At 39.7% G+C, this 17,466-nt stretch overlaps 2 protein-coding genes across 4 annotated transcripts in view; one reads left to right on the forward strand and one right to left on the reverse strand.

The window, feature by feature from the left end:
* Positions 1-5,366, forward strand: part of LOC102213887 (pre-mRNA-processing factor 39) — an 11,102-nt gene extending 5,736 nt beyond the window's left edge. The window contains exons 8-15 of the mRNA XM_013916161.1: positions 8-24; positions 839-993; positions 1,802-1,928; positions 2,042-2,313; positions 2,945-3,129; positions 3,220-3,294; positions 3,558-3,723; positions 4,850-5,366. Coding sequence (XP_013771615.1) covers positions 8-24; positions 839-993; positions 1,802-1,928; positions 2,042-2,313; positions 2,945-3,129; positions 3,220-3,294; positions 3,558-3,723; positions 4,850-4,921 — 1,069 coding nt within the window. The 3' untranslated portion in view covers positions 4,922-5,366. The remainder of the gene's footprint in view (positions 1-7; positions 25-838; positions 994-1,801; positions 1,929-2,041; positions 2,314-2,944; positions 3,130-3,219; positions 3,295-3,557; positions 3,724-4,849) is intronic.
* Positions 5,367-6,831: 1,465 nt separating this feature from the next.
* Positions 6,832-13,292, reverse strand: ubxn1 (UBX domain protein 1). Of its 3 annotated transcripts, none has more exons than XM_005723086.2 (10): positions 13,169-13,292; positions 12,436-12,500; positions 12,260-12,313; positions 11,308-11,447; positions 10,588-10,678; positions 10,303-10,494; positions 8,234-8,285; positions 8,026-8,148; positions 7,568-7,751; positions 6,832-7,426 (listed from the first exon to the last, which is right to left on the reverse strand). In XM_005723086.2, exons 2-10 carry the CDS (start codon positions 12,492-12,494, stop codon positions 7,386-7,388), a joined length of 936 nt encoding a protein of 311 aa, XP_005723143.1. In that variant the 5' UTR covers positions 12,495-12,500; positions 13,169-13,292; the 3' UTR covers positions 6,832-7,385. The 3 variants fall into 3 exon arrangements, with proteins under 3 accessions (XP_005723143.1, XP_005723142.1, XP_005723144.1); XM_005723085.1 differs by lacking the exon at positions 13,169-13,292 and adding an exon at positions 13,025-13,105; XM_005723087.2 differs by lacking the exon at positions 13,169-13,292 and adding an exon at positions 12,994-13,047.
* Between the last annotated feature and the right edge of the window lie 4,174 nt (positions 13,293-17,466).

The following is a 17,466-nucleotide window of genomic DNA, read 5'->3' on the forward strand; positions in this document are numbered from 1 at the left end:
ACCCCAGCCAAGGTGACTACACAGGTGATGAAGAGGCTGTTTGGTTTCCATGAATCTAAATGAAGTGTTCCAAACAGGCTCCCACACGGTTGCAATAACATGTTTATCTACAATGCTTAATCATATATCCTCATCTGCTTGTGGCTATGGAGAACCACTGACCTTTTATTAATCGCAATGTCAGTGGGTCAATCCCTGAAACCTCAGCTGCCATAATGGGGGGGGGGAGTATTTGTAGGAATGGGTGGCTGTATCAAGTTCTCAAAGTAAAAAAGCGCTGTACAGTACAGTGCATTTAGGCAAAGAGAAGCCCTCTTATATGTAACAAAGCTATATGACAAAATACATTTAACTTAGAAGGTTCACCTATAAATAAATAAGCATTTTTGAGCTGGGGGTCTTTATAAGTATGCAGTTTAATCCTGCAAACCCATTAAAACCAAAGTGTTTCCAACCAAAAATCTTTCCCTAATCTTGCCTTGAGCTGACCTGCCAGTGAGGAATGAGTTTGGGCTTTTACACAGGCACAAAACTGTGTTATAAGAGAGAGGATTAGAATTATAATGCAAGATGAAACGAGAGCCCCATTGCAGGTCTTGATTATTTTGTATTAATAATTATTGGAGGCAATCACTGTATCTGAATTTACATTTGAAATAATTGCACAGTCCTGATGGCACCAGGAGGAGGGTGTGGTTTACTAGCTGATTCCCATGTAAGAGCTTCTCTTTGTCATTAATCGTTTCCTGCTGGTCAAGTATCAAAACAAATATAAATATGTTTTTGTAACTGTTTGTCCATGCTGTGCGACTGCTTTGTGACACCTCGGTCATACTAGATCCAAACCAGGCCATCACAGAGGAGTCGGAGGTCATGGCCCCTCCACAGGAACCATCGGAGGACACTATAGCTGCTCAAGATGACCACAGAGTTCGCATCCTCTTTGAACGTTGCCTGATCGCCTGCGCACTCTATGAGGAATTCTGGTCCAGGGTAAGAATGCTTTGCAGATACACTTTTTTCTGCAGGTTGATTTAAAATCTCCTTAAATTCTCCCTAAACTCAGAATTTTAGGCCTTAACACTAAAACTGCCAGGTGGGTCCTTTTGGCCCCATTCAGCAACAATAAACAGTAAAGCCAGAGAAGTCATTTCTTGAAGTTAAATTAATTTTTGTAATCAAAGTTAGTATTTAAAATTATGTCTTAGTTATTTTTATCAGTTTTGCAAATTATTTATTATTTCATTACAGATCGTAAAGGTAAAATATATACTAGAATTTACTAATAAAGAAATATTACAATAAAACAACACATACTTTTTAAAAATGCAGAGGATCAAAATGACCCGTTACCCTTGATGTATCTTCCATCTAATAAGTGTAAGTGCAAATTCAATGAGATCCGGCTCAAGGACAGCATAGTTGCTTCTGATCCACCTTGCAAAAGAAAAAGCTCAAATTAGGAATTAGGTAGATTTGCATCTACAAAAAAAGCCAGTCAGTAAACACCTGCCATCACCAAATATTGTTCTGCATACACGTCCGTCAGCAACATCATCAATATTCCAGCCTCAGGATGACCAACTCTACATTAACAGCTTTAACTCCTGCAACTCCAAAAACGGGACATCGGTGCTGTTTGAATAGTCATATAAAAAATAAAAAGCAGCTAAGACATGTATGCATGTGTGCTTAAATTGGCTTTTCAAAGTCTGTAAAACTTCACATAACACTGGAGGATATTTAAACTTCAGTTTGAGTTCATATGTAGTCTGCATGAATCTCTGTGTGTGTTTCTCAGTACATCCAGTACCTGGAGGCGCAGAGCGTGGACGAGGCCCGGGCGGTTTATAAACGAGCCTGTGAAATCCACCTGGCGTACAAACCCAACATCCACATGCACTGGGCGACCTTTGAGGAGAGGCACGGTATGACAAAACATTAAACACCCACCCATCCCTTTGTTCTTTATTCTTGAATGTTAACAGACACTTAAGGGCTGTACTGGACAGTCATGAAAGCTTATCATCTTCTCTATCAGGTGACTTAACTGAAGCTCGGCGAGTGTTGGAGGCCCTGGAGAAGAAACTGCCAGGTTTGGCGGTCGTCCGTATCCGCAGGGCTGCTTTGGAGAGACGAGCCGGCCAGCTGGATCAGTCGGAAGCCTTGCTGAGGGAGGGGGTGGCTGAATCCAAAGAGAAGCCCACGTTACACGCTTTCTATTCAATCAAGCTGGCTCGATTGCTGCTAAAACTGGGCAGGGACCCCAGCAGTGCCCGCGGTGTTTTACAGGAAGCGCTGGAAATTAGTCCGGTGAGATGACAGAACACAATTCATTCATATTGCCAGAGAAATTATGTTAGACCATAAATTTGTGTAAGCTGAAAAGTGAAGACGATGCTTGCATTCTTTGTAATGACCAGCAGGGGTCGACTCTGATTGTTTTTGCAATCAGAGTCGACCACTGAACACATGATGTTCAGTTTGTAAATTGTGTTCCTAACTACAGCAAAATGGACAAAATAGCAAGATTGGGGCAGAAAACACACAAATGGTGGACACCAAAAACCATTATGGCCATTACGTCATTATTATAAAAATTCTGCTCCAGGTTTTGAAGCTTGTTTTGCATACCTGTACCAGTTTAAAGCTTCTACATTAACCTCTTACATTATATTGCAAACATGCTCACTTTACAGTTTGCTTAATAAGTAATGATTTTTCACATTTGGGCAGAATTTTAATGGCAATTAAATGTTTGTTTTTTCCATTTTGACCACTTAAACATCTAATTTGCTTCACATATACGCATGCTTTGCATCCTGTATTGTTTGAGCAAACTTTAAAAAACAGAAAGAAAGAAAATTCAAATTTTAGTGGACTTTTAAAGTAGGTACTAATTGCCCCCATCCTCTTTCTCCCCTTTCAATATCCTTCTCCTCAGGATAATGATAAACTGCACATGAACCTGTTGGAGCTGGAGGTTTCAGGTGACCCCTGGGCCTCAGCCTCAGCGGTGCAGGAGTGTGTGACACGAGCTCTGGCAGCTCCTCTCGAACCTCACACCAAGATCCTCTTCTCACAGAGGGGCCTACAGTTCGCAGAGGACTACAGCAACTCTATCCAGAGGTCAGAGTTCAGAAAGAGAACTATTTTAAATTAAACTGCTCCCTTAAACCCTTTCAGGTTCTTCAGTTTTTATATGTGTGTCCTCTGCAGTGTGCTGTCTGTTTACGAGGAGCACCAGAAGCTGCTGAAGGAGCTCGGTGGAACAAAGAGAGAAGCAGAGAACGGGTGAGAGAGGGAGGAACGACTAACTAAATGTGAAATGGACTTAAACCTGGTATTATTTAACATGTAGTCTGAATGCCTTAAAGGGGTGGGGTTTCACTTCTAGATGATTTATTTTTCTTAAAGAATAGTCCTTCATGTTATTGTCATCTGCCTCATTAATAAACATGTATAACAGCTGAGGTCTAGATGCATATTTTTGCTGAGTAAACGAGATGTGAACTGATTAGAATGAAAGTCACGCTTTCAGGATTTTCGTTCTGTAGGGATGAAGATCCAGAGAAGCTGAGCAAAACTGATGACGGCTCTGCTGTGTCTGCACAAGTCCCACCTACCATGCCGCACGTCCCCATCACCACGCCGCCTCCTCCTGTGATGGGCGCCGATATGAGCGCACAGACTGGCTACGGAGGATACAGCAGCTGGTACCAGGTAACACTCAGATTTATATAAACTCTGTATTATGTGGTTTAACATGTCTGCCTGTGTTTTATTAATAGTGGAGTAGGATCAGAATACTTTATTAATCCGAGAGTAAATTATGTAATTGTTAGATTAGGATGGGTTTGAGGCTGCATATAGAAGATGAACACAGCCTCCTATTAGTTTACAAATGTTCAGCTCTAATTTAATAGCCATTTGAAAGCAACATGTATGGACAAGAGGTTGGACTGCAATTTGCACAAATACAGATACCTGATAATTGTGTTGTTTTTTTTGTTTTTTAATGCAATTATTTGCCAAATAATGTTACCTGTTCTGTAAACGGACCATCCAAAGAAGTTTTTGTCTTCAGTTTTGATGAGAATTTCTCATATTTTATTAGTGTGTTATTTAGCTCTAATAGATGTCTGGATTTGAATCTGTTGGTCAGCTGGGGACTTTCTGTGTGGAGTTAACATTTTCTCCCAGAGCCTGTGTTGGTTCTGTCCGGGTGCTCCAGGTTCCTCCGTAGTCCAAAAACAGGCTTGCTGGGTTGATTGGTTCATTCTAAATTGATCATATGTGACCTATTAAGGGTGTACCCCTGCCTCCTGCCCAGTTGAACCCATCGTAATATGCTCCTGCGAGCTAGCCAAACAGGCCTATAGACTAGTGAGGGTCCCATTATACCTGCCGTCCAGGGCCAAACATAAATAGATGTGGCTGTATGACCGTTACCAGTGCTGCACATATAATAGGGCTGTCAGATACCCCTTGCAACCACCAGTCCTTTGAAAAAAACATATGTTGTCCCGGATAATCAGACCAACTTGACAAAATTCATTTTTAGCATTTGCTCCAGGAAGCATTGTGTGACTGGGGCTTAAAATAAATTGATGGAGTTTAGCAGCTAAAGATTTAAGCTTGGAGTTCAGAAACTAATGGGCTATGTTAATGATGGCTGTAGCCATCATTTATCTACAGTCTACTGAGAATGACTAGATGCTCCTTCAAGTGGACGCTCAAGAGGTGTCTTGATTTTTCAGCCCCCGAGGTTCCAGCTTGGTTTAATGTAGCAAAGCACAGTTTAAGATGTTTTTAATCCGGTTTCCTGTTTGTCGTGGTTTTTCTCCAGCAACCACAATACGGCAGCTACGGCTACCAGAACACCTGGAACTACAACCAGGGCTACTATCCACCCAGCTAGAGAGAGCAACAGCAAAAGACCGCATCAGGCCACTGAACAATAAAACTGAACTGAACAGTCCTCCAGACTGTGGAGAAGTTTCATCCCGCTAAAGTTCATCCAGTCATTATTCTTCCCTCTCCGTCCTTCCTCTCAGTCACCTCACTGTCTCACTGGATTTATGAAAACGAGGAGTTAAGGTCATTTAAAAGATCATCTTTTCATTTTTTTTTTTCCCTGAACAGCAGGTGGAAAGATGAAAGGAAACACGGCGCTCATCTTCAGTGGCGTGTCTTTGAATTTTAATCAGAACTATTTTTGTATTCGTTGCAAGTTGACCGCTTTGCTCGTGTTTTAAAATCATCCAACTTCACAGGTGATGTATGATTGACATTTTGTACCATTCCACAGACTAGGCTATGTTTTTTTTCTAATGTATATAAAGGTGTTTTATAGTGTGTCACAACACTGCTTCTTTGTGTCATGTGTTTCTGCTTGTGTGTTCATAATTAGAGTGGGTGGGGCAAAAAATCAAATATCACACTGTAAAACTGGTGGCCTGTTTCGGGTCGCCGTGCCTTGCTCATTATCTGGAGTTTACATGTCAGAAAGAGCATTTACAAGAAAGAGAATGCCCTTTGTTTAAAATAGAGTGTTGGCTGGATGGGCACATGCAAACAGGGAAAGCGCTCGTCTTCTTCGTGGGTTTTTATTTTTAGCCAAACTAGCATAATTTCTGTGAGAAGAGGGACTGCTGTTGGTTAGCGACTGTGATCTGGGCTGAAACTCAGACACAAGATTTAAAACTTACTGAAAAAAGATGCTGAGGATTTTTTTTTTTAATAGCCAAAAAGAAAAACTTGAAGTTAAGGAAGGCCATCTGTAACGTGGACATTGTTAGACTTGTACATATCAAATTGAGTTAAACTGACAGCGTCTGGTTGTGATTTTTGTCTTGTATAATGCCAGCACCAGTGGCTGTTTAGTCAGGACTACAAAGTCCAAAAACTTGTGTTATTTGGTGGATTAAGTATTGATTTCAAATGTGGACAAAATGCCAAACATGTAATGTGGGAGTGAGTCGCAGCAGGAAAAGGATCTGTGGCAAACTACAAAACCCAGAGGAAAATCACTTGAGTCAACTTTAGACTTTACACAGAGATAAAATCACTAAGTCAACAAGATTGTGTAAATATGGTTTCCTGCTTAAGACCTACTTTATCAAATCTTTTGCAAATCTGTAAGAAAGTATTAAAAAAGCTCCAGATCCCCAGACAATCTGAAGCACTTTGGGTTTACATTTGAATTTTGGACTATTAACCTTGAATATTGATTAACAGATGATCCTCTAAACCGGGGGTTTCAAACTCATTTTGCACTGCAGGCTAAATACAACACACGGTAATCTTGAGTGTGCCGGACCAAAGAAACTCCCCTTTCTAAGGAAGTTTAACTACACATCAACTACCAATTGTGAAAAAAATTGTAGACAGTGGAGGAAAAAAACCAAACTTTTCTGTCAGCCACTTGTTTATTACTTAATTACTTTGAAGCATGGGGGAGGGCTTTATCAGTAGTTATAAAACTTATGAAAATACAGTTAAAAGTCCAAAGTTTATGTCGGACCGTTGTGGAGGGCTGCATCAATAATCTGGACTTGATTCTGCTAAATGTTATTTTTATCTCTTTATAAACTTCTAATGTTAACAGGAGATGTTACACTTTCACTGGAAAATTGCCCAACCCTTCTCTAAACTTTATCCCCATCCCAAGGTCGGAATTTGTCTTTCTCTATCTGTTCAATGAGACGCCTACAAAACTAATGACACCGTCCACAGCTTCAGCTGAACCTTTTGTTTGGTGATAACTGGAACATATAAAGTAGGATGAAGATGATGAGCAGAATTAAATGAACAAAGCTCACAAGTAACAAACTTTCCAAGTCAGCTTTATTTTAAGTAGATTTTTGGTGACCAGGTAGACATAGCTGTCGATATATTTAAACTCATATATAAAAAAAAAGAAAAGGCAAACTGTCACAAAATCAGGAAGATTGTGGGGATTAAATTTAAGGTCCTTTCCGAATCAGGTGTTTTTATGGATCGAGTTAAAACTCAACAAGTTTGTTCTCTATTTTTGTCTTTAATGTGTTGAAACTATGAGTGGTGCTCCTTGAAGCAGTATCTGTCAGAAACCAGCTATCTTCACTATCAGGCTCACTGCACACACCAACCCACAGCCGGTGAAACCAGCGCAGAACAGGATGGATTCAATCAAGCCTTTTTCCTTTTTGATAGTCGAACCAATTTCCTCCATATCATCATTTGGAGAGGAATTACACATCTGTGCTTTTATTAAGTTATCTGGCTTGTTGGGTGAAATGAAAAAGACTGCAGCTCTGTTTGTGGATCAGTCCATGTTCTGGTATCTGGTGTCGATGTAGTGGAAGTGGTGAGGTAGGCTCACAGAGCAGATCCTCCTGTTCTTACTTTTTGGCAACAACCAGCACAGCTGAAGGCACCAAACCTGAACACACAGAACCAAAGCAAGTCTGATTTCAATTTGTGATTTTTTTTTTTTTAATCTTCACTAAATATTAAAATTATAACGTGATGATACCAAATCCAGTTTAAGCTAAGTGGCAGCCTAATGCTATTCCCAGCTCACCCAGCTCTTTGAGGGGCTTCTCCATATCCAGTTCAGTGTAGACGTGACGGGGGTAAGGTGACAGCAGCGTGAAGTCCTGACCCTCGGGCGTGTTGCCGTTCATCTGCACATAGACGCGCACTGCCGCCAGCGGCTCCTGGGCCTTGAAGACTGTTGTGATGGTCGAGCCGTCCAGCAGACGGACCTGTGAAGAAGCAGCAAAAATTAAAGTACATATTTTAAAGTTCAACGCAACACCAGTTTAGTGGATTCATTTTCATCTAAAGGCCTAAGCCCTGAAGCACACTCTGCTTATCATCCATTTTATTCTAAACACCCTGTTAGGCCTGAAGACTCTGTGCACATATTATATATGCATTTAGCGAAACCTGTGACGTTCTGTTTCAAAGGGCACAGACTTCAAACTTTATTAACATACATGTAAAGTAAAATTTTAAAACCAAGTATGAATTAGGTACCTGTATCCTGGATTCATCATACTCCTTTTTAGTGGGTGGAGGGCCCTGACTGGTGGGTGAAGACGGACTGGGCTGGCCAGGCTGGGATGACGCAGCGGTGCTCGAGGGTGCAATACCTCCAAACTTCACAGAAAAAAAAAGTCCAAGTTGTTCTTGTTTCCACCAGAAGTGGAAGAATACAGAAATGGAAAATAAACTTGAAAAGTACCTTTTGTGCTCTTTCTTCTCTGTCTCTTGCTATCTTCTCTTTAACCCTTTGCCTGTTAGTAATAAAGATAAGCAACACAATGACTCAGCAACCAGAGTTAACAAAGGAACAAAGTTACTTAATCAAACACAAGTTAATCTTTATGAATGCGAACATTTTCCAATAGGTAAAGCAGAGATAAAAAATTTTCCTGGGTTATTTGTTACCTTTTTATAAATAAAAACAAACAAACAATTGAATGTAACAAAAAGGGTTCATGGGAACAACTAATTACAGTGAAACGCTTAGCTTTTTTATAAATAAATCCACAGTATTTAGGCTTGCAATACATTGGAAAACATCACAAAAATCAACAGCATGACTGCTATCTGCTCTTTTGTGTGCCAGTGCTCAGCTGAAGTGACCACAGTAAGTTACTTGTGCATGTTTCTCACCAGACTGTCAGAAAATGATTTCACCAAGGGTGAAACAAGGGCTTGAAATCTGTTAGTGGTATCAGCTCACAGCCCAGCACTGTGCAGCTTTATGACTTTTAACCAGAGAACACCCAAATTCTCTCCACAGATTAAAGAAGCTTCAAATTGAGAACATGTGTCAGACGTGAAAGAGTGTGGCAAACATTATGATCCCTGTAACATCACTGGGACCCTCATGTCATCTTTGCGTTGTCTGTTTCCAACAGTCTGGTCAGAAACATGCACAAGAATAGCCGTTTAAACTTGATTCTGTAGGGCTCTGGCTGTGCTCCTCCTCACACAAGCAGACACCAGATACCAGCCCTGTTGCTGTGCTGATGCTCTTCTACAGCCCATCCATCTGTCATGAGATTATGCTGGGAGACAATTATCGGGCAGAGTAACATTATACTATTTAAAAAGTAACAGAATGCCTTTTAGCCAAGCTAGTCCTGTATATGAGATGGTGGGATTTGCTAGTCTTGGGCCTGTAAGACTGAAAGTTTGTTTTTATGAGAATAAACATGTCAGATAGGGTTGGGCCATAACATACTGTTCACGGTAATACCGGTATAATGTTGGGCAACGATAAGAAAATGGAATATCGCGATAGAATATGGGTCAAACGCACATGCGCAGTGCCTTTGTTTTTATACGCACATGGCGGAAAAAGCATGGCGGCTACGGAGAATGAGAAGGTCAAAAGCAGATCATTGAATGAAACAGATGAACCAGAATTGGTTTGTAAAAATGCTGCAGCTTCAGTGATGTGGAACTGGTTTAGCTTTCGTCCGTCAGAGACACAACAAAGCACTATTTTTGGTAGAGCGTGCTAGTGGGCCGTCGTTATTACCGTGTTTTTTGGAAAATACAGCACACTTAAAATCAATCCTTTGATTTTTCTGAAAATTGACAGTCCCCCTTATAATCCCGTGTGCTTTGTGTATGAATTCTGGTTGTGTTTACTGACCTCGAAACGATTTTGTGTTGTACACGGCGCTCGAAAATCTGTCAAATGTTTTAGTACGACTTTGCTAAGCTAGAAACCCGCACCGCTTGATGGACTGTCGGAGCATTACGGCTGTAGTAGGCAGGAGCCTCGCAGAGTGATACGTACTGTGCTTCAACATAATATTACCGTATTGTGTGTGTATAACCTCTTTTTAACTTTTGTGGATATTATACATGGTTATGCTGAGGATATGTCGGACAATTTCCACTGGAAATGCCTTTTGGTTAAACTGTCAGCGAGGAATTTGCATTTGCACTGTTAAATTTTTATATAACTTTAATGCACATAAAAAACAGCTGCTTGTTTAAGTGAAAATACATTGATTTTTTTTTTTTGCACTAATAAAGTTGTGGAGTTGTAAAGTATTTTGTCTAGTGTCAATTATATCATCAGTTATATCATTATTGCAAATTTTCAAATGTATATCATATAAATATTTTTGGTCATATCGCCCTGCTCTAATGTCAGACATTTGGGAGCGAAGCCAAAGAAGTGTCTTTTTGACTGAATGGTTATTAGACTCTACGTACTCTGGTATGCAATCCTTCTCCAAACCTAATTATCACCTTCTCTAACTGTATGCGTGTTGTTGAAAAACATACCTTGCCATTTTGTCCTCCATCTTCTCCCTCTGACGCTGCTCAGCGATTTTTTTCATTTCATCGTCCTGCAGTTTTTGGCGCATCTGCTGCAGCTCCTGGCCCTGCTTCCTCCGCTGCTTCTCCCTCTCCACCTCTTCTGCCCGCTCTCGCTCTCTTCTCTCCGCCTGCTTCACCCGCATCAGCTCCTCGAGCCTGAAAAACAGACACAGCTTAAATTACACACGTGCTTCTATATTCAATATGCACACTGCTAATCAGTAAAATGCACTTTGAGTATCCTCTGACCTCTTGACTTGCTCATTTTTCTCCTCTTCTGTCATTGGCCGTTTGACGCCATCCTCTGTCTCAATGTAGCCGATGTCTCCACCTGCTATTCCTGAAGCCGAAGCAAACAGGCAAGACAACGTGAAAACTTTGACAGCTTACTTCCGACTACTAACAAACGCAAAACAAGACAAGAGGCCCATCTAAAATCAAATACCACAAACCTTAAAACAACACAGCAGTGCCAATGAACCACAACGAAACACCACCAATGAAACATCAAGGAAGTGACTCAACCACTTGACACAACATTTTTGAGATAAAGAGCTAGATAAGATAGATTTACTGGGGGTGCATATCCTGTAACTGAATTTAGCTGTATGCACGCGCACACATATATATATACATATATATATATATATATATACACGATTGACTGGTATAGCTATCAAAGGCAAAATAGTGTAATTTTACCATTTCCTTTTGGATATACAGCACAGGTGCACACATTCAGTATGACCACACTTACTGCAAATGTGGCGGTCTGATTGGTCAGATCTATTTATTTGGATCCAAATCAAGTCAAAAAATATTTTTTAACACATGAAATATTCACACGGATTTTACACGTCCAGTGTGTAAAGTCCTTACGAGTAGATACATTTAGGTTGTCAAGTGGTATATTCAATCACACTGAAAATCTGTGGGTGACTTTTCTTTCCTGCCCCTTTAATGACATACCTTCAAAACTTTCCTGCCCCTCCTGACCTTCAGAGCTGTCTGCTGTGCTGGGCTGGCTCTGTGCTTCTCCTCCCAGGATGTTGCCCGCTGGCGGCACATAGGGCTCATCGATGTCTGGGTCATTTTCGTGTTCCATTAGCCTGAGGAGAGTGCGTAAGCAAAATGTATTACTTTCCAACAGCCACAAAGAGCTTTACAGAGGTCTAGATAACATTTTTAAACACCCTATTTCAAGTCAAAATGGACACACACAAACAAAGTAAAAAAACCCCCACAAAATCTGAAAAGATTAGTTTTAAACTGCCTTTTAAAGAATACCACAAAGTCAAGGGTGCAAAGAGTGTGTGACAAGCTATTCCAAAGTTTTGGAATATTAGTTTTCAGGCGGGTATGAGGAACCACAAACAGGTCTAAGAACTTGGTTTGAAGAATAGGACTGGAGTAGTAGCAGGGAGACTATCTAGGAGGGGGCTGCACCCCATAAAGCCATAAAAGTGAGAACCAAGATTTTTAACTGAAAGCTAATCCTGACAGGAAGTCAGTGTGAAAGCTTTAAAAATATGGTGATATGAGAAAGTTTATAATGAGTTAAAAGCCTCACAGTAGCATCTTGCACAGATTAGATGCGATTAATAAATGTTTCAGTCCGACAAGAAAACAGTCCAATCCAAGTGAGAGGAGATGAAGGCACACACAAGCATTTCTAATTCACTTTTTGAGACAACACTACAAAGTTAATCAATATTTCTTAAACTGAAAAAACAACAGTCACTTATCCGATCACCACAATCATGTTTACATTGGGAAATGAAAACCACTGGATAGTTTTATGAGGGAAACTGGCGTGTGGAGCTGGACTGTGGCACCAAGTTAAGTGATGACAGAGGGAAAATGTTAATGTGGGAGGTTTCAAAGTACCGTAGTGTGTTGTTATTCTGAGTGCTAAACTCACCAATCCATGGCTTGCTCAATTCCCTGGTTCCCTGTGTTGGCCACTGCCTTCTCTCTAAAGACAGATTATGATAATATGATAGATAATGTAGACACAGTTTCATTTCCTTGAAATCAGCTTCAAACCTGAAATCCAAATAAACCAATAAAAAAATGTGTGCATCAGGGATCACTCACGCTCTGTTTCGATCAAACCCCATCTCCAGCAGACTCTCGAGTGTTGTTAGCTCTGCCATTTTGACCTGAAACAATACAGGAACGTTAACGAGGAGTTCATCGTCTAACGTACTGGTACAATGCTTTCATTTGATGATGAAAAGAACCCAAAGGACTTCTAACCAAACTAAAGTTAGTGCAAGAGCTCATGACTTTATTTTAGCTGACTAAAGCAGCTACACTGACCACTATTGTCCGAATATAACACTGCGTGAATATAAATAAACGATTCCTTTACTAGCAGCTTACCAAAACACAAATTTATTCCCGCTACACATATGCAGTTATTTGATATAATAAATACCATCGTGATGAGAGCTAAAATTAGCTTTAATGTGGCTAACGTTCAAATTGCGAAAGCTAACTGGGAAGCCTCGCTGGCTAGCACGATTAGAAACAACTAGGAACTCCAATAAGCTCTTCATCACTTGTGCCGTTAATGTTAGTTTGTATACTTGAGCTAAATGCAAACTGACGTGCCAGTTTATTTATGTACGGAGGAAATATGAGCTAATATACCCAGTGAAGGTAGGGATAGTTAGCTACTCACACATCGGACAACACCGCTTCACCAGTAAGGAAGCCCACACGAGTCAAAAAGAACAACGCGAAATTCACGCTTATTAGAAAGAACGATTTTTGAAGTCTTAAGATTTGTTTAAAAAAACAAACAACATACAGATCCTCCACTTACTGGGGACACTTTGACGACGCTATCTTCACGTTTATACACCTTGAGCTTCTACTGAGTTATACTTCAAATGAATGAATAAGCTTCCCTAACATGCAAATAATGAACAGTAACACGTAAGCTACTGCAGGGTTCACCTGACCCCATCTATTCGTCACCTCTACGACAGCATATCAATACCGGGGTACTAAAACGATGTCAAATGATAAACAATGCAAAATATCTACAGGAACTAAATCAAATATCTTTTTTAAGGAAAAAAACATTCTTACACCAGTTGCTTTAAATCACTGGTGAAATAGTATAGATTGGTGAAAGTAGTGCCCTAGGTCAGAGTGTAGAAATACTCTGTTCGAAGCAGGATTTTAATTCTACTATTATTACTGATGTGGCCTGAGTAGGATAAAGTATATAAATCAAGGTGTTTACCTCTGAAATAAAGATTAAGTGAATATTAAATCATTACTTCACTACGTCTATTTATGGTTTTAAAGAATATAATTTGGTGTGAAATATGGTGTTAAACCAAATTCCCGTCAAAGTCAGTGAGATCAGGAAACACATTGAGTGTGTTACTGGTTTAGATGTGCTATTTAAGAACTATTTATAAATGCATCTAACTGGCTTGGAGGAAGACGAAGAGGCTCTCCCTTTGTAACTCATTTACAATTATTGTTCTCACACTTTGACCAAAGATAAATGCAGGAATGAACTGTTTGCAGGAATCACTCACTTTGAGCTTGAGCCAAATGCACTTTACAAATTTGTTTCAGGCAAACACTCTTTGTCTTCAAAAGTCATCTTCAAAACAACACCGTAAAGTAACACTGTTAATAGAAACGCCTTCAAATCTGGGTCATTTTTAAACGGTTTGTGTTTTAGGGGATACATAAGGTCTTATTATTGTCTATAATTTACAAATCGTTTGGAAAAAAAAAACATATATCATCTTGCAGTCACTTCAAAAGTCCAGTCCAGATTTGGATTTGATAGATATCCAAGACCAGAATAAACAGTACAACTTGATGGAGTTGGCCCAGATTTTGACTATTCATCAATCATTTCTTTAAAGTAATCTCATAATGTTCTTTCCATTTAGATATTTAATCAGGTGATTTTATTAAACCGCGCCCCAGTAAGAGTGAGTGAGAGAGAGAGAGAGTGAAATGTGTCAGCAGAGGAATTATGTCCACTGATGATTAGGGGTGGGGGAGGCCTGATGAGAAGGTCGGATGATCTTATTGGCTGCTCTGCTGCATGTATGATTTCATCTCATCTGCGTGTCTCCGTGGGTGTTCAAACACAATGCAATTTGCTGACTTTTATGTGCAGGTTGGGTTTGTTACATATTTACAGTAAGTGTAATGATTAATTTTTCTCTCCCCCACGTAGTCTTAAGCAGCCCTCATTCACGAGCCTACCATTACTCAGAGACTCCGCTCACTGCTGGGTGTCTTTTTTTGTAAAAACGCTCTTATTTACTATTTATTCGTTTGTCTTTTTTCCCCCTCACACTTATATTTTGTTCTTTTTTTATCTGGGTTTTACTTGTCTTGTGTTTTCCTTTTACAATTAATAACTGAAGAAGCTTTGCCTGCAGCTTTTACTGGGTAAGTATTAACTTTTCTTTTACATTCTAGAAAGCAAACTAACTCAAGAGATTAACAAGACCAGTTTATTTCACCATGCATCTAATCTGCTTGCACACTGCAGGACAAACCCTGTAATATGTATTTGTATATATGTTAAAATGAGAACAGTTGATCACAGAGGATCTTTTAAGGAAATTAGATGATTCATTTATAATGAATTCAAGTGCCTTCAAAAGCAAACACGTTCTGTGCGAACATGTGTGTAATTTACAAAGATGTTTGGTGTCATTTCGGTAACAAAGACGATATTGTACCTATTCAGATAAAAATGATTATAGTATGAATACATTTCAGTTTCTGCAGGTTCTAACTCTGAGATGATAAGCGTGAGGATTTTCCCAGCATTAAAAATGTTGGTTTAATATGTGGTATTTGATTTCCTGACGTCACCTTTCTCTGTCCAGACCGAGCTCATTCTAGTTTCCGTGCTCGGCCTCATGGTGCACATTATCTGAAGACGCTAATGACCCTTCATAATGGAATTATCTGTTAACAATATATAGCAGGGCGGCCAAAGTCGAAGGAGACAATGGGGTGAAGTTCTCTCCAGGCTGCCCTTATATTGCTTTATGGTTCTCTGAGGCTTTTTTCTTCTTTTTACAGAAGGAGAGGATTAAAGGTCAAATTTCACCGAGGATATTCAGTGAGATTCTGGGAAGAAGATGAGCTACACACAAGAAAATGATGCTCGCTCCTGTTTACCACTTGTGTTAAAGATCCTTTCAACACCTAATATAAAAAGAAATAGCACAATAGATCTATTTATTTTTTACTAGGGTTACTGGAACCATTGTTAACTTCTAGGAGCACGTGTTCTTGGAGGGAATGAGCCTGATTTTTATTGGCGTCAGAAGGGACACATGTAATCTTAGAGGCAGTAAAAGCCAAGATTAGAAGATAAAATAGTGGATGATACTAAGTCTTTATTGGGTGTGGGTGGTATTGTGACATGAAAGCTGAAGTATCATGTGTAATAAAATGATTCAAGTTCATGTAGTCAGAAACAGATGACCAAAAGAGGGCAGCATTAATTCATATGATTTAAAAGTGGACCATGATGCTGCCGCCCCCTTCCAGTTTGCAGTACTCTGAAATGCTTGTCTGGCTGATCAAGAGTACGAACAATACAGACTGTAGTGGTAGCCCCACAAAAATAGGAAAGCCCAGAGGAGTTGTTTAAGGTAAGTTTTGGTTATATTCAGTTTTGCCAACTGAATATACGACAGGAAAAACACTTAAATAGAAGATGCCAGCAGAATGAGTGTACATCCAATGCCGTGGTCTGGCTTGGTGCTCTCAGCTGTGTTTTTCTCTGGGTCTCACCAGCTGTAACAGCATCTCCATATGGAAAAACTGTGGCTTCCAGTGGAGCTGCTGTTATCTGTGGAGGGACACCTCTTGTCATGCAAACACTGCTGGGACTCTCTGTAGCTCATGAACGGCAACACTTTCAGTTTCTTGTTTCTGTTTAGTTTAATTTCCATGGTGATTTATGTGAAGGCTGCAATAAATTAAACAATTCTTGTGAATTCAGTTGAAGTTTCTGTTTCTTTATAGCCCCTTTTCACGAATAAAACACAAAGATTGAGATTTGTATGGCATGGGTTTATGTAGCTTTCTGAAATGAAAACCAAAAGTAAAAGTGAATACAAGAGCATCATTTGTAGTAAATGGTCAGAAGGATATGGGACTTTCCCTGACATCAGTCAGCGATGGTGATAGACTCAAAGGTCCCTTACAAAAAAAAATGACCTTTTGGGGGTTCTTCCTGTAAACCCTGTAAGTGTTTACAGGAAGATATCGTAACAAGATCTTTTTCAGCTCAACAAACTGAAAACAGAGTAAAAAAATACTCACCACTCAGCCTGAGAACACAATCATCATGAGTGCTAACAAAGAAGCTGTCTTTGTTTTGTAATGAAAAGTCAAACCAAAACTAAATCACTGTTTGCAATTTGATGTAGTCATTTCAAATTAAAAGTAACACTAGTTCCACTACAAACACTGCACATAAACACAATATAGTGAATATTAATTCATAGTGAATGTTATTAGAAGCTTCACGGGTTCATACATATGAACAAATGAATGAATACATGCTTTCATCAAAGTTTTCATATGAGTTGTTGTTCATAACAGTAACACATTTAGCATAATACACTTTCCTAGTGGCATCCGGACACTAAGATGTTTAGCGTAGTAAAACAATATTAGAGAATAGAGAGATCGTCTGGTGACACTGCAGTTATAAGCATTTGAATTTCACCCAGTATTGCTAAGCCTCAGGGTCGCCTCCTGTTTAAAGACAGTTCTTTAAACTCTCTCTGGCTAATTGCATGCTCCTAGTATGGATTATTGGGTATTTGACATTTTCTTTGTGTAAAACCTGTCTGTTGTGGCTGTTGCTGTGAAGGGGGACTGTATACTTTAAAAAGTTGTGATAGAGCCATATCCTAGACTGTTGCACTAGCGCTCTTGCCTGTATACAGGAGGATGTGGGACTCCCTGTTTGTTTTGCCTGTGGAGATGACTTTGTTGCACCCTTAAGAAGTGAAAGTGTTTCTTGAGAAGACATGACTCTATTCTTAAAAAATTGGTGGGGGTCTTTTGTGTTTTTTTGGAAATATGGGACTTTTTCATGTCTGAGAT

Source organism: Pundamilia nyererei, unplaced genomic scaffold (genome assembly GCF_000239375.1).
Source record: "Pundamilia nyererei isolate P.nyererei 1_Seehausen unplaced genomic scaffold, PunNye1.0 scaffold00008, whole genome shotgun sequence".
In the NCBI taxonomy this organism is placed as follows: domain Eukaryota; kingdom Metazoa; phylum Chordata; class Actinopteri; order Cichliformes; family Cichlidae; genus Pundamilia; species Pundamilia nyererei.